The 16,632-nt window shown below is 41.4% G+C and overlaps 1 protein-coding gene across 2 annotated transcripts; it reads left to right on the top strand.

The window, feature by feature from the left end:
• Positions 1-92: 92 nt before the first annotated feature.
• FLVCR1 (FLVCR choline and heme transporter 1) lies at positions 93-15,605 on the top strand. 2 transcript variants are annotated; one of them, XM_064648265.1, is made up of 10 exons: positions 107-889; positions 4,139-4,283; positions 4,766-4,906; positions 5,218-5,285; positions 5,538-5,641; positions 6,812-6,922; positions 7,937-8,042; positions 8,256-8,367; positions 8,902-8,969; positions 10,390-15,605. In XM_064648265.1, the coding sequence occupies exons 1-10, from the start codon at positions 239-241 to the stop codon at positions 10,450-10,452; spliced, it is 1,569 nt and encodes a 522-aa protein (XP_064504335.1). In that variant the 5' UTR covers positions 107-238; the 3' UTR covers positions 10,453-15,605. The 2 variants fall into 2 exon arrangements, with proteins under 2 accessions (XP_064504336.1, XP_064504335.1); XM_064648266.1 differs by lacking the exon at positions 8,902-8,969 and having other exon boundaries at positions 93-889.
• Positions 15,606-16,632: the final 1,027 nt, after the last annotated feature.

Genomic DNA, 16,632 nt, shown 5'->3' with positions numbered 1-16,632 from the left:
ACCTCTGCCACAGCAGTGCCGCCCCGCCCGGCGAAACCCGCCCGTGCTCGGGGCCGCCTCCCGCCCCGCCCGCCCTGCCGAGCTGCGGGGCCCGGCCCCGGGGCGGGGCGGCGGCGCCGGCGGCGTGGGCTCGGCAGCGGAGCGGACTCGGAGCCAGGTGACCTTGGCCGACAGAGCCGGACTGCGCCCGCCGCCACCGCCGCTGCTCCCGGGGAAGCTGGGTGGGGAGACGGCCGAGATGGTGGAGGACGGCGGCGAGGAGGAGGCGGAGGGGGAGAGCGGGGAGATGCCGGCAGCCACCGCCGCGCCCCCGCTGCCGCGCTGCAATGGCTTCCTGCCCGGCAAGGAGGCGGCGGACGGCGGGCGGGCGGCCCCGGCGGGCGGCGAGGAGCAGCCCGCAGCCCCGGCAGCGGCCGAGGCGATGCTGCCGACGGGCGGCGGGCGGGTGGAGACGCGCCTGTCGCGGCGGCGGCTGGTGGTTCTGGCCGTCTTCAGCTGCTACTCGCTGGTCAACGCCTTCCAGTGGATCCAGTACAGCATCCTCAGCAACGTCTTCTCCGTCTTCTATGGCGTCTCGTTCACGCAGATCGACTGGCTCTCCATGGTCTACATGGTGGCCTACGTGCCGCTGATCCTGCCGGCCACCTGGCTGCTGGATGCCCGAGGTCTGCGTCTCACCGCCCTCCTGGGCTCGGGGCTCAACGCTCTGGGCGCCTGGCTCAAGTGCGGCAGCCTGGCCCCCCAGCGCTACCCCCTCACCCTGGCCGCACAGACCGTCTGTGCCATCGCCCAGGTCTTCATCTTGGGGCTACCGTCGCGCATCGCCTCCGTCTGGTTCGGCCCCACCGAGGTCTCCACTGCCTGCGCCGTGGCTGTGCTGGGCAACCAGGTAGGGGCGGAGGGGAGCAAGGGCGGCTTTGGAGAGGTGGTCTTCCTTGGAGTTTGGCATTGAGTTAAAAATAAGGTGCTTAAGTGGGAAAAGGTATTCTCCAGGAAGCGGTTATGGGGCGACATTGGAGAGTGGAAAGATGAGGGAGTGGGGACAAGTGTGCGGTGATGCTGCGCCGCGCCCTGCCCTGCCCTGCCCGGCCAGCCTCGCTGTGCCGGACCCCGGCCGTGTGGCAGCGTGTAGCAGCTCACACGCTTCCACATCAGCTGCCGGGAGTACACCAGTCAAGACCCTTTTCAGAAGTGGTCTTATTCCACTTTCTCTTCCTCTTGCATTTTGACATTTGGATTCATATGACTGAATCCACCCCCGGTTGGAGGGGTGTTGAAGTACGTGAACTTTCATGAAGAGCCCCAGCGCCAACATATATTAGTTTCTGCTTTTTAAAATATGGCCTCTAATTGCCAGGTGCCAGTAGTCAATACCCTGGTGGCTCGTGAAGTTTTCTGTTACGCTGTGATAGTTCACATCACTGTGGGGAGCTGATAACTGAGTCCTGGATTTCCTCAAGCTCCCTGGTCCTGGCCAGTTTCAGAGAGCTGGAACAGGTGCATCTGAAAGCACAGGTGCAGGTATGATACTTGGTTTTTTTCCTCCTATAGCCTTGTTCTCACACTGTGCCACTGTCCCTGCTTTTTTTTTTTTTTTTTTTTTTTTTTGGTGGCAAAATATTGCTAAGATTCCAATCAGCGTCACTGGCGCAGGCTGAGGTCCTAGGTAGAGTTTGATTAAGGTAGTGGGGGATTTCTTTTTTTCTCATGTGAGTCTAATGATTTTATGCTTGTGCACTTTGGATTATTACAATGGTACCTTTAATGTTACGTATTTACAGTTAGGGTTGCTCATTAGCTTATACCTGTCTGTTTGCAGTTTTTTCAAAACAATGGTTTTTTGCATTCAGGTCTTTCAGTGTACAAGTCAACTATTCACTTCGGACTGAAGATTTCAGGTGTTGTTGGTTGTTTCAGCAGTTGAGCAAAAATTTTGGATCTACATCCTGGAATTAAGTTAAAGGTTTCTTTGGCAGCTAAATTTCCACTCTTCCAAACATGCACCAGTCCTCTCAAGTACCAAGGAGTTACTGGGTTTTCAGTTCTGCAGTACAGTGCCAAGGATCCAACTTGAAGTCTGAAACTGATGCTTTGTTTGGATGCTGAGATGAGGGGGTCAAAGTGGTGCAGGACAGGAGTAGCAGAGCTGGGATTGTGTGCATAGGAACCACGAGAAAGATGGACAAGGGAAACGGGAAGAGAATGTGAACAAAATAAGTCATAGGGGCATATTCCCCTCCAGAAGGTAGAACTGATCTCACTGTGCCGAGGTGCTTGCTGGTCCTCTGCCAGGGAAAAACCTGTGAAATGCACTGACAAGGTGTGTTTCGTCTCCCTCCAGCAGTCCTGTGCAGAGGACAGTGGCTTATTCTGCAGCTGTGTCACACACTGCTACCTCAGAGCTCTGTGCTACAGAGGTCTGAAGATCCTGGTCCTGCGTGTGACGCATGAAGTCTGATATGGTGTCAAACAAGGACATTTCTCTGTTCTCAGTTTTTGCTTTCTTAAAAAACAAACTCCAAAACCAAACTAAAAATTCCCCCCCTCCCCGCCCAAACCCTCAAAAGCTAGATAGAAAGAGTGAGATGGCAAATCAGAAATTGGAAGTAACGTTGTCTGTATATTCTACTGCAGTTCACTTCGTTATACACATTCTGTTAGGGTCTCGGTGTATTTATTTAATTGCACAAGGCAAACTATGTAACAGAACATTTTGCTATAATCCACTGTGCTGTTGGTCATGCGATTTCTTATCAGAAACTTTTTATAACTTCAGAGCTGCAGCAAACAGGGCTGGGACTGCAGGCAGGGGAGGGACAGGGTAGTTATGAAAAATCAGATTGTACCCATTACCTCTTTAGATGCTGATCACTTGCAGTTCAGCGCAAATCACTGGGAATGCAGCGATGTACCTGCCAAGGGTTGTTAGGAGTGCCAGATTGCCTCAAGTATTTAGCATCTTAAGCAAGGCACGCCAAAGTCATTGGAATTCTTGATCCTTCTGGCCTTAACCTCTCTAGATGTAAATGGTGAAAAATGGCATCACTCCACTTCGTTGGAATATTGTGGGTGCTGTATTGGCTCCTACTGGGGGAGAAAAAAACATACCTTGAGGAAAAAAAAGTAACTGTGTACTGCGTTCATGTTTGTAGATTTATATACTGAAGGGTGAGGACAAAAAGAGACACAGTCTTTATGTGACCACTGGATACTGTGTAAATCCGATGGTTTGTGGGGGGAAAAAAAAAAGTAGCAAACCACACATCAGGATATGCACAAAGGATGCTTTGTAAGCACTGTGGCACACCTTAAATGTACTTTCTAAGTGTTAGACTTACTACTCCAACAGTCTTTTGTGCCCTTTTTTTTTTGTTTTATTTTACCTAAAATAGATGCAGGTTCTTTAGTTACAAAATAAATGTTCTAGCACTTTAAAAAGCAGTTTAGTTCTGGAGGAGCAGAAGAGAGAAATTGGAGAGTAGTCCAAGATGTTTGTTTCTTCATGTTTTAAAATGCTTTATATATATACCCAAAATTTCAGTCCTTGTTTTTTTGTCTCTTTAATACAAAATCAGTTGTTATGCTGGAATTTACTCCAAATACAAATCAGATGCTAGTTCATTCTGTGAATTTTCTTTAGGATTTTGTTTTGTGTTTCTTAAAAAGGATGTTCCTTTTCTCTTGCTCTTCTCAGCTCAATCAGTAAACATTGCGTGTCAGTCTTTGTTACTAGGGCGGCAGGAATGGAGAAGAGCATTTCTACAAAAGTAGCTTCAGTCTTCTGTCAACTCCAGCCCTTCAGTTGCAGGATGACTGATACAAATTTATGTGCATGCACAGTGTTTTTCTGTGAAGGATTCTTAGATGTGTGCTAGGTGTAGTATAGATATACACGAGGTGTAGTATCGGAATCTAATTTAGAAATGAAAAGGTTAAAACCTGAGTTATGGAAGCTCGGATTGTAAAACATCATCAAGAGAAAATGGCTCAGAAGTATGATACCAAAGGAACACTTTTCCTTGATAGTTTTATTAATACTTATTATGATAAAAATTCTAAATTCTACCTGGTAAGACTTTTCACTTCTGTTAATTTCCCTATGAACATAAAAATTATTTTTGGTTTTCTTGCTTTACAGCTTGGCACTGCAATTGGGTTTTTATTGCCACCTGTTCTGGTTCCAAATACACCTAATGATATTGATCTTATGGCACATAACATCAGCATCATGTTCTATGGAACAGCAATAGTGTCCACACTTTTGTTCTTCTTAACAGGAGTTGGTAAGTGTTTCATTCCTGGAATTTAAATGCTGACCATAGGGAGTGTTAACAACATCTCACTTAAAGCATGTGACTGTTCAAAGTATTTGAGGTTACATTTTCTCCAGTTTATTTGTGTACACTCACCTGTTGTGCCAGAGTTAAGCAACAACCACTTCACTGTATGTCGTGCTTCACATGGGGTGACGTCTTTCAGAATATTTAGTTCTCTTATTTTTTTTGCTACAAGGACATTGTGATATAATGTGAATTCCCTCTGTTAATCTAAAAGTTCAGATTGTTGGTAGCAATCAGATGTAACTTGTGGCTGTGACTTGATCCTTTAATGACAAAATCTAGAATATTTTTTTATGGAAGTCTTAGAGTCACAGGTCAGTCTTCTGAAAATCATCATGCTGAAACACTTAAAAAACAAAAACAAAAAAACCCCACATTAGTTTGGTAAAGATAAATCCAAATTGTTTTTTCTTCTTTTTCCCCAGTGTTTGAAGAAAAGCCCAAATATCCTCCTAGTCACTCTCAAGCAGTCCTGCAAACCAAACCTCCTGAGGATTATTCCTACAAGCAGTCCATTACTAACTTGTTCAAAAATACTCCATTTATACTTTTGCTGATCAGTTATGGTAAGTGGTGCTGCCCGGCTGTAGTCTGGCAGAACAGTTCAAATGTGTGCTGAAAGCACACTGAGTTTTAATTGTGATGGTGGTTTTTTACAGGGGAGGGAGTATCAAACTTTTATTTATTCAGCTGCCAGTTCTGGAAAATCTTGCAGGATGCAAAATACCATTTATAGGTCCAGCAAAGAGATTTCACCTGGCAAATAAAAGGTTTTGCCTCTGATGTGGGTCTTAAATGTAAGAAGAATATTTCTTTAGGGTAGCAGATCTGCTTGGCTACCCCTGGAATGACTGAAGTATTTATTTTGGTACTGCAGGTATTATGACTGGGACATTTTATTCTGTCTCCACGTTATTAAACCAGATGATAGTAACTCATTATGAGGTAAGTTTCTCATATCTTCTTTGTCTTTTTGTTTTTTTCACTGTACATTTGCAGAGGTGATGTTTGTTATTATGTAGGTGCTATGTGTGCTCAGATGTTTGGTGTCCTTTATACATCTCTACAGTTTCTTGTACCATACTGCTGTGGGAGTCATAGAAATGTTTGTTTGCACTTTTGACTGCCATGAGGTCTGAACTTGACTCTGAGTGGAAGCAAGTTATTAATGAGCACCATATAAATATTTGTTGAAAGGGAGAAGAAGTGAACGCTGGGAGAATTGGCTTGACACTGGTGGTGGCAGGAATGGTGGGTTCGATTATTTGTGGTTTGTGGCTGGATTACACTAAAACATACAAGTAAGTGTGGGTAGGCATGTCTGGGGTCAGGGGTAGGAGAGTGTTGCAATTGCATTCGAAAAATACTGCAGTGTAAGGGCTGAAATGAACTGATGATAAAATGCAGTTCATCCCTGATCTTTTAGTGGCCTTCATGGACACAAGTTTCTGAGGCTACAGTGAAAACTTGAGGCTCTTATTGGTTCTTGACCAAAAGAAATGAGGGAGAGGAATGCAAAGATGCCAAGGGGTTTTCCATCTACCCCTGTCTCTTCAGGAGTATAAGGCTAACGAGGAAAGCACTGTAAGTCCTACATACAATGGCCAGGTGGCCCAGGGGGCTTCTTCTCCTAGGAAAGCATAAAGGCTTAAAGCCTACTCTGCACTGTTTTGCAAGATGGACAGGTGATGGATTCTCAATTTTTTTATACTGCTCCTGGTCCCATTAGTAAGCATAACATCAGCTTTAATTCAGGAGGTGACCATGGAGCTGAACTCTGTTGAGCTAGGAGACTAGGAGCTCCCAGGTGCAACACCCAAGGCCCCCAGCAGCAAGCACTGGCCTGGAGCACTGTTTGTGATGGAGTAGTTCTCCCCTGTGACTCATAGCACATTATGTGCAAGAGCTCTAGAAACCTAATGGATGTTAATGCTGTAGATTGGCTTTGTTTCTGCATGTGTTTTGGCTTATAAATATGTGCTTTAAGAATTTGGATGACATCCCTTATTCCAGATTTAAAATAAATAGAACATTATAATGAGATTTGTTTGACATGCCTCTTAGTGGGCTGACTTTTATTGTTAAGAGTGTTCAATTTGGCTGCTCCTGTGTTGATGTGTCATGTAAAGGGCAGCACTGCAGAATGGTTGAGAGGTACAACATAGCAGAGAACTTAAAATAGTCTTGAGGTAGTAGTATCTGCTGTGATTGTCCACTCTGAGAGTCTGAGTACTGTGTCTTGAGCCTTGAGTGAAGCAGCCATATAACCAAGGCTCTGAAGAGGTCAGGAAGGAATATATTCTCATTGCATGCTATGTTTGAGTCAGAATTGGATGAAGCAAATTTTATAGCTTTGGAATGTCTGTTGTTAGAGAGTAAGTAATGTTTATGTTGCTCTTCCATGCTTCAGTAATGTGCTATGACCTTCTGTTAAGAATGTTAACTTTTTTTTTTTTTTTGTTGGGTTGCAGGCAAACTACTTTGATTGTTTACATTCTCTCTTTCATTGGGATGTTGGTATTTACCTTCACCCTGGACCTCGGATACCTTATAGTAGTGTTCGTGACTGGAGGAGTACTTGGGTGAGCAATTAAAAAGCATTAGAAGACTTACTTTTGTTCAGAAACAGTATTTAACTGTTTTAATTAGATGATTCTACTGTGTATTCTGTCACCATGGTCTCAACCTACGCCTATAGCTCACAGTACAGGTAGGTTTACTAGGATTTCACCTTCCATTAAATCAGAATAAAGGAACTCACTTTTCAGTAAATTTCATTTAACATTTTTATGGACCTAAGTCTCTATACGGTCAGTTCATTTGGCTGCAGTTCAAAAAGCTGTCTGCAGTAAAGTTGCAGCTTCCTGTTGTCCAGTGGAAAAGTGATTAGAATATGAGCAAATCTAGAAAGACTGGCTTCTTTGCATTTTGATTAATCTCTACTTTGATAGCCCAAGCAACATGCTGGTTACTTTGATCACTCGGAAGAGCATGAGCTCTCATCATAGATACATGGTCTAAAAGCCTCAAAAGGTGCTGAGGGAATGGTGCTGTATTTAGACACAGCAGACCAGGTAAAGCCAGAAATGTCTTGACACAACCTCAACTGCATTAAGCCCCTTCTCTTCCTGTCATCTGTCAGTCCCCTCAGCTTATTCCATAGCAGCTTCTAGCAGATGTACAGCCGGTGTACAGCCTCACTCCCTACTGATAGTCTCTCTTTGTCCTTCAGCATGGATATCTGTGCTGATGATTCTGTATGTCTTTCATTTGAGAGGAATTGGCTTCAATTATGGAGTGGACTGGTCAGATAAGGTTGTTTCGTATGTATGGAGTGGAATGCAGGTGGTTATGGGAGATAGGACAAATATGTTAAAACATCTTTGTCCTAAAGAGAGAGAGATGTTTGGCTAAAATTCTTGGATGTTGTTGAGGGAATGAAGCAAACAAAAGAATTATTGAATTACGTTGTCATGAAAACATGACAGTTCAGAGTACCAGCTAATTCCTAATACCCAATGTGTATGTTAGATTTTCTTAGCTGTAGTAATAGATGAAGGCCACACCTGCCATCCTTTTACTCTCCTCTTCAACAGGTTCTTCATGACTGGCTATCTTCCACTTGGGTTTGAATTTGCTGTGGAAATTACATACCCAGAGTCTGAAGGCACTTCCTCAGGTCTCCTTAATGCATCAGCACAGGTTGTATCATTTTATTTCTTCAAGCAAAGTAATTTTGGGAAGACCACTATGTTCAGGTCTAGGAAGGCTTTCTTAGACTTGGCTACTAAGTTTCTGTTGTGTTGCTGTAGCCCTTGTTTTTTGTAATTTGGTTTCTATAAGATGTGACCTGAAACTTTTAAAGTGATGACATTTTTCTGTGTGATCCTGACGAACTGACTTGTTTGTTTATAGATATTTGGAATTCTCTTTACACTTGTTCAAGGAAAACTCACAACAGACTACAGTCCTCGTGCAGGAAACCTCTTTCTTTGTGCTTGGATTTTTGTGGGCATTATCTTAACAGGTAATTAATTAGAAATACAAGTAATGTTTACTCTTTAATGTAAAAATGTGGAGGTTTTAAGGATGATGTTGCTAATATAGCAACAGCCATTTGGCATCCATTTCTTGGGTCATGCCTTGAATTTGAGACATAGATATCTATCTCCTGAGTAGGATGGTAAACGGAAAGAAATGCATAAATGGAGGCAGTTTGCAGTTTTCCAAATGCAAGAAACTGCTGATGTGTTCCAGAACTGTACCAGTGACTTACGCATGTTGATACTTCCAAATGTGCTGAAAGTGCTAAAACTATCAAGCTTTGCTTTAAGTACTTGTGCTTTAAAAGCTTTTATTGTCATTTTCTGCTTTGTATGCTTTGTGGGGAGCAAGTTCAAATGGGCAATGAGTTCCAATCGCAAAAGAGTGAATACAGGTATTTTGAAAATGTGCTGAAAACAGCTTTCATGTCCTTGCACTGTGCAATCATTTCCCTTGACATGCATGTCATTGCAAAGTTGTGAACCAGCTTTCTTTTTTCGTTTTTTTTTTGTTTCAGCCTTAATAAAATCAGATTTGCGAAGACACAATGTGAATTCAGGGATTATGAATTTGGATGTTAAAGCTGTAAGTGGTGACTCTGTGATTGTATTACCTACTTGAATGCTTGGCTTCTATTGGCATAACAATATTAACTGCAAAAGAGTAAATACAAAATCTTATGACTGTTTCCATGCTGTTTTGGAACAACAGAGCCACATGGGATGCTGCCCTCAGATATCTGTTTTTCCCCTTAGCTCCCATGAAAAAACCCTAAAGTACCTTCTGCTCCCAGATTTTCCTGAATTTTAACTGGCTAATATTAATATTTGATTTTATTGCTTGAATCTTGCTTTTTCATATTTGCAGGTAGCATTGTAAATTGTGAAGCCTTTTTGTGTATTGAGTTATGAGGCCATCCTATAGACTGTGCATTTTATTTGAAATATCTGCAGTCCCTTCAAGTGAAGTCAGTCTGCTGAATAAAAGCCATGCTGCAGTTTCTGTACTGTGCTGCATAAAGAGCTGCGTTGTTCTTATGCTAAGCACCCTCTCAATTTAAATGAAGAGTGAGCATAGCCCTTTCTGCTGCTCATGAGGTTCCAAGACCACATTTCAGCAACTTTTCCAAATTACCACAGTTACTAGTAGAAATAAAGTTCTCACCAAAAACTTTTTTCAGTGGATCAAAACATGAGACAGCTTTTTAGAGTCAGACATTGCAAGATCCTCTGTTGTACTTCTTTTTATGTGTAGGTGTCTTACATGTACAGCAGCTTTTGATCATCTGTGATCAACTGCACGCAGTTAGTGTCTGCAGGAGGTTCAGAAACTTCTAAGCTGGTGCTGTATGAGCTAACTTGAACCTAAAACCTGTGCAGCTGTGTGTTCAAAGTGTGGCATCCTGTGGGTTTGCCGGCCTGAGTCGGGGCTTTCTTGGGGCTTATATGCTGCTTAAGGGCAGTGGCCCGTGACTCGTCTGATTTCTGTTATCACCTTCCTAATTAGCCTAGGTTGTCACACAGCTTCATTTATATTAGCCAAGATAAAAGAAAAGTTGGAGTCTTTGCCCTGGTATTACCATAAATAATTGAAAGCTGTCTGTGTTAATAATGTGCAATAGCACTTTGATACCAAACCTTGATCATCAAGATTCTACAGTGTTTAAATGTAATGGAGAAAAAAACTGGAAGTTAATCCATATGTGCCAGACATCTATATGCTATAAATCCATGCTTTAGATTTATACTAAGAAACTAAATTCTAAGGGGTTTTTTGTTTGGGGTTTTTTTGGGGTTTTTTTGTTTTTTTTTTTTTTTTTAGGGAACAGAGAGAAGGGAAAATAGGGCTTTCTATAATTGCTTAATTGGTCTAATTGATTAGATATACTACTAGAGTCTAACTTAACAGTTAACTAAGAATACTGAGGTTGGGAATAGTTCTGCTGCATAACAGCCTAATTCCTGTTGTGTTTGTGGTTTTGTTTTTTTTTAATCTCTCTCCCCAGGTACCAGTTGACAGTCCTGTAGAACCTGAAAGCACTACGTTAAAAATTCAGTCAACTTTATAAAGCTGAAGGAAGGTGACTTAGAAACGCACAAGTTTGGTTGGATATGGAACAATATGAACTAGTATAATCACTGGATTTGTGTGTATGAGTAGTAAAATGTGTTTGTTGATATTGGTGGTAGATGTGTGGTGGAAGCCATGAAGATGCTCAGTTCATTTTGCCCACGATGCAAACAATTCATCTTTGTATGGAATATTTATTTTAACGGTTTTCAAGTTTTGCAGTTTCACTGGTAAAGAACTGTGTGAACACTCTCCACACTAGGGAGACATGTACATTCAGGATGCATACTTGAAAAAATCTGGAATCCTGAAGTACAATTGTCATGATTGGAAGTATCTAATCTTCTCTTCTTGCTCAGTCTTTGCTGGTGCGTTTGAAAAGTCAAAGAGCAGGGAGCTGCACAGCAGGAGGATGTTCACGAGTTCCTTTTTTATTTTAAATGTATCTGTATTTTAATACAAGCCAATGATTCCTTCTGGGAAACTGATAGCACAATACTGAAAACGAGAGATGACGTGTATGGTTCATACTGGCATCTGACATTTCTTTTGCCTTGAAACTTCTTGATAGGTATCAGAAGGCAGATAAGAGAGAACACTGTCTCTTACGTTCATTGTAACATTTTTGGGGAGGTTTAAAGAGTTTCCCACTAGATAAATTGAAGAAAAAACACTTCTTATTAAATATAGTAAAAAGGAGGAGAAAGGCCTTTGATATCTCTGTTGTGAAGTACAGGCAATAAGGAACACTACCACATAGCTTTCCTCCATGGAATATTTTGAGTGCTTTCTCAGTTAAAGTGAGAAGAGTACGTGTTTACAAAGAGCTGGTGCCTTTACTTTGTAAAGATCTTTGCCTCATCTTGAGTTTAATCAGTGCTGCTGAAGAAATTCCATTTTGTCTGTTAAACTTTCTCTGAATATATGTGGAATATCACAAAATGTTTTCTATCCTTTTTTTGCATTTATTTTTCTTTGTTATGAATTCTATCACTTGTCTTGTGAAATTTTTGTGCTTGTATAACTTAAATCATGTCTTTTGCAGTTTGTTAAAAGCTGTAAGGATGACTGAAATGAAAATAGTGATATTTTCACTTTGTCTGATCAACTATTTGCTTTTATACATACATCTTAGCTACAAAACGAGCAGACTTAACATTCACTTTGTGATCACATTTATCTGAATTTGGGATGTGGGTTTCTCACTGTAGGGCTTCTGAAAAGTTTCTCCTTTACCTTGTGCTTTACCTACACACCTACAGAACTGATAGCACTACAATAATACTGAGGTCCTACTATTACTGGAAGAGTCAGACCTGAGCTAGCGGACTTTTTGCAAACATTTAAGTTTCAGCAGTTTGTAAGTTGAGCCTGCAGATTCAGTGCCATCAATGATGCAGTCTCTTTAAATTCCCACAGATGTAGTGCCATCCAGAAGGTAGAATAGAATCCTACTCGAAGTTTTCCATGGATTGTTACGGTTGAGTATGGGGAACTATTTAACTCTGTTCTGGTTTCAATGGGGGTAGAGTTAATTTTCTTCACAGTGGCTAGTTATGGGGCCGTGTTTTGGATTTGTGCTGATCACAGGGTTGATAGTATAGAGATGTTTTTGTTATTGCTGTGCAGGGCTTGCACAGAGCCAAGGCCTTTTCTGCTTTTTGTACTGCCATGCTGGCAAGGAAGTTGGGAATGCATGGGAGTGTGGGAGGAGACACAGCCAGGACAGGTGACTCAAACTGACCAAAGGGGTGTTTCAGACCCTATGACATCATACTCAGTATATAAAGTGTGGGGAAGAAGGAGGAAGTGGGGGTATGTTTGGGGTGGTGACATTTGTCTTCCCAAGTCACTGTTACATGTGACAAGGACCTCCTTTCCTGGGAATGGCCGAACATCTGCCTGTGGGAAAGCAGTTAATTAATTCCTTGTTTTCCTTTGCTTGTGTGCATGGCTTTTGCTTTCCCTATTAAACTGTCTTTATCTCAACCCATGAGTTTTCCAGCTTTTACCCTCCTGATTCTCTCCCCTGTCCTGCTGGTGGAGGAGTGAGCGGGTGGCTGTGTGGGGCTTGGCTGCTGGGGTTAAACCACACCAAACTCCAAGATAGCCTTTCGGTACAATAAGTATCATGAGGTGCTTTTCTTTTCCTTGTTTCACTGTAGACTTAGAGAATCCTTTTGTATGAAAAGGATCCTGAAAAGTTATGTTTCTAAACTTAGCCTCTAAACTTGATGATCTTGATTTAAACATTTTGTATGGGAAGACCTATCGGAGTAAGCTAAGCATGCTTGGAACACTTGCCAAATAGGGTCCATGTGTCTTTGCCAGGTCAAGTGCTAGCAGGCCTTGCTGGTCCTAGAGAGGTGAGCTCAACAAGAATAGTCTGCTACTGAGGTAGCTGAATATAGAAAAAGTAAATCATGGATACTGAAATGGCAGGCAAGGGTATAGGAGTGGAAGTAGAGATGCTTTCATTATGTCAGTTCTTTACATTTAATGACTTGCAGTGGTATAAACTGCCCCATCAAGGGATGTACACATTTTCAGCCTGAGTGAGAAAAGTGAAAGTTTCTCCCTTCTGATATACGTGGGTGGCTTTTCCTCTGGAAAATTTATAATACTGTGTGCCAAAATATATTTGTGTTCTTCGGCAAGATACAGATTCAGAAAATATTTATGTTCATGGCCCCTGGTTGCTTTGACTTTTGCCGTTGCAAAATCCTAACAAGCTAATATTTTTGCAGTTTTGGGGAATTGTTTTCAAATATCCAGTAGAAAGTCTTTGGCAGTATCCAGAATGTTTGCTAACCTCTCCAGTAAACACTGTCCAAATTCAAAGATGGAGCCTTTTTCTTTCTTAAAATTTATTTTTAATTCCTTTCTTCACTACTAGTTTCCAGTTTCTTTAGTTATGTTCAGCTGATTGTTGAAAAAATATTCTAGTTCTGGTTCCCTGTGTTTTTATCTCCTGTCAAATTACTTGGCTACCCTCTGAAAAGGTTCAAACAAGATTTTGGCATGCTGGAAACCCTGTTGGGTCCCTGAAAAGAAAATATTTCTAATAATAAAGGCTTAATGATATCCTGGATTTAAAAAGAGCTTGAAAGTTGGAAACCTGTGAGCTATTTCCAGGCAGTGATAAAGTATTTAAATAAAAGGCTCAGCAGCAAAATAAAGAGCAAATAAAGAGCAAACCAGTATTTTATGCAATAATCTTATCATCTGTCAAGAAACTGAGGTTCTAGCTCACGGCAGAAACAAATTTGGGGTAGTTGAGGCTTTGTGTTTTTTGCTTTCCACTCAATCAAACATAGAATCATAGAATGTTAAGGGGTTGGAATGGACTTTAAAGATCATCTAGTTCCAACCCTGCTTGCCATGGGCAGGGACACCTCCCACTAGACCAGGTTGCTCGAGGTCTTGTCCAATTTGTCTTTGAACACTGCCAGGCTTGGGGCATCCACAGTCTCCCTGGGCAATCTGTTCCAGTGTCTAACCACCCTCAGAGTAAAAAATTTCTTCCTTATATCTAACCTAAATTTCCCCTTTTTCAGTTGGTACTCATTATGCCTTGTCCTATCACCACAGTTCCTGACAAAGGATCCCTTTCCTGCTTCCCTATATAGGACCCCTTTCAGATACTGGAAGGTTGCTATGAGGTCTCCATGCAGCCTTCTCTTCTCCAGGCTGAGCAGCTCCAGCTTTCTCAGCCTGGAAATTCCACATCCATCTGGCACTGGAAATAGGGTTTCTGACTCTCTTAGCCTTGAGATCCTGGCTCAGCTGTCCAGTAAGAGTAGAGGTGGGTGCTAAAAATCATAACTGTTTAAAGAGGTAATTGTATCATGAATGGAATAACATGTCAACTACAAGAGGATGGCGTGAGAAACCAAGTGAGGAGAAGCATTCCAATCCCGTGCATCAGTTTTTGCTTTTCAATTTGCTTTTCTTTTAAGTGTTTCAAGAGAGCTCTAGAGGATGAAAGAGAACTTATGTAATGGAACATAAGGAAGGGGACTGCCCCCAGGTTCCCGGGGGCCCACTAGGATGTGCAATTGATAACCTTCAGCTACAAGATTCAGAGATTAGCCTTAAAAATAACTCTTATCTTTGCATTTCTTCCAGACCGTGTCAAACTTTTGATAACCTAAGTGGGAGAGATCCAGCAAACATTGACCCATTTTTATTTAGCATTCCTAACATGGCCTTAAACCCCTCATTTCTGTTGCCTGGGTGTGAAAATATCAGATCTGTAAGGCATAGACTGGAATTGCTGCAGTCAGGAGCTTTCTTAAGCTTAGGACTGAGATAAGTCCTTCAGAGCAAGTATTTTGTAGATGGGTGCTTGTCTTTAATAACATCTCTTTCTGTTGCTGAATGTCCATGTTTTACAAGGAAGAAAGAACAAGGGAAGAAGTAGGAAGAATTAATGTGAAACCATTCAGGTTAATAGGTCTTTCCTAACTTCATCCTCTTGGTCATCTCTTTTGTTCAAGGCAGTCTGTTGTTTCAGAGACAATCACTGGAGTGTGTAATTAGAGCTGCCAGCCCATGTTGCCTAATGAAAAAATGTTTTTTGAGAATTATTTAGACTATCTTGTGCATCTACAACCAAGTGAAATTGGGTTAAGCTGTAAACAGTTACTGTTTTCATTTTTCATTCTGTGAACTCACTAGTTTTCCTGTGTAATTGGGAATGTGTGCCCTTTTTAGTTGCTGTCTTTCAATACATGGATGTACCACCTTCTTAAGTGTTATAGGCTACTAATGTTTCTTGGACCACAAGCTGTTATTGTACCCCATGTGATTGCTCCCAGCACCACATTCAGTCTGAAGTCTGTAAAGAGGGCAAAGTGGTGTTAATACATGAACTAGAATGAATTAAGCAAAAAAAATTCCTAAAAGAAATGTATTTTTGTGTAAGACCCATGTTATTTACTGCTCATGTCTTTGTTCTACTCATGAAGATAACAAATATTTTTGCTGTAATATTTCGGGTTTGTTACTGTACCATTCTTTGTTTCAAGAGAAAATTAAAAATTCTTTAGGAATATTCTCTGATTGCAATATTGTCTGTATGTGTATATGTGGATGGCATCATTACTTACTGTTATATGTAACTAATAAAGTGTATAATGCAAAACTTGATTGAAGCCAAGATTAGCATTTTTGATAGCTGGTGATACAGCTGATGATCTAAAAATGATTCATTTTTTTTTCCTTAGAAGCTGCCTTTTAATGTAGGGGAATTTAAAGTGAATGACTGACTGTGTCATTAATAAACATGCATGCACATGTACATGCAGAGTGCATGTATGCAGGGTATATAGATTTATTCTACACAAGAGTATTGGCATCCAGAGAAATTTTCTCAGGGCATGGAAGGAATTAAATATTAGCAACAGCTGAGTTGCTCCACTCTAGCGTAGTGATTTCTCCTTTGCTTTGAAAAAGGTCTGTGAGGAAAAGGAAGTTTAAGTTAACCCCTAAAGCAGAGCGATCCAAAGGCAGCTTCTTGAGGGTAGTGCAAATATTATTTTAACAAAGCACTTGGTTGCAGAGAGATTATCTGGGGAGAGAGAGTAGATTAACTTCTTAGAGAGGATAGAGTGAGACATTATCTTCAGTTATGGCACAACTTTTGTTTCTAAACCCAGAGTTGTCTTCGGTGGGAGCACAGCAGAACTCTTGTGAACACTCTGCAAGGGATCTGTCACTTACCCTCAGACATTTAGCCCAGCACATCAGCTGTGAACCAGGTAAGTTTGAGTAACCTGCTTCAAAGAAAATAGAGTCAGTGTAAGAAAATGGTTTAGGGTTTTTTAATTTCACTTCTCCACAAAACTGGGATTCTCTCTCAGCTATTTTTGTATAGGAGATTCTTCACAGAAGGAGGTTGCAGGTGCTGCAGAGCACAGCAAACACAAGCCTTTTGTTATATAAAAAGGCTTCAACACTGGGTTGAACTTTTAGATGGGTTCTTCATTTTACAACCATGACTACAGGGTCATGTTCCTCTGTGAAATCTGCAGGCAATATCTCCATTTAGCATTGTAATTTAAACATTCCTGCAGCTAGGAAGGAACAACCCCAGAAAATTATTATTGTCTTAAAATTTTCTTTTGGTTATTTGATTTTTTGTTTTGTTTGTTTGTTTTTGTTGTTTTTTTTGGGT

The sequence above is a fragment of the Pseudopipra pipra genome, chromosome 3 (genome assembly GCF_036250125.1).
Source record: "Pseudopipra pipra isolate bDixPip1 chromosome 3, bDixPip1.hap1, whole genome shotgun sequence".
NCBI classification, from domain to species: Eukaryota; Metazoa; Chordata; class Aves; order Passeriformes; family Pipridae; genus Pseudopipra; species Pseudopipra pipra.
Note: the sequence above shows the minus strand (reverse complement) of the source record. Positions and strands in the feature narration are given on the sequence as shown.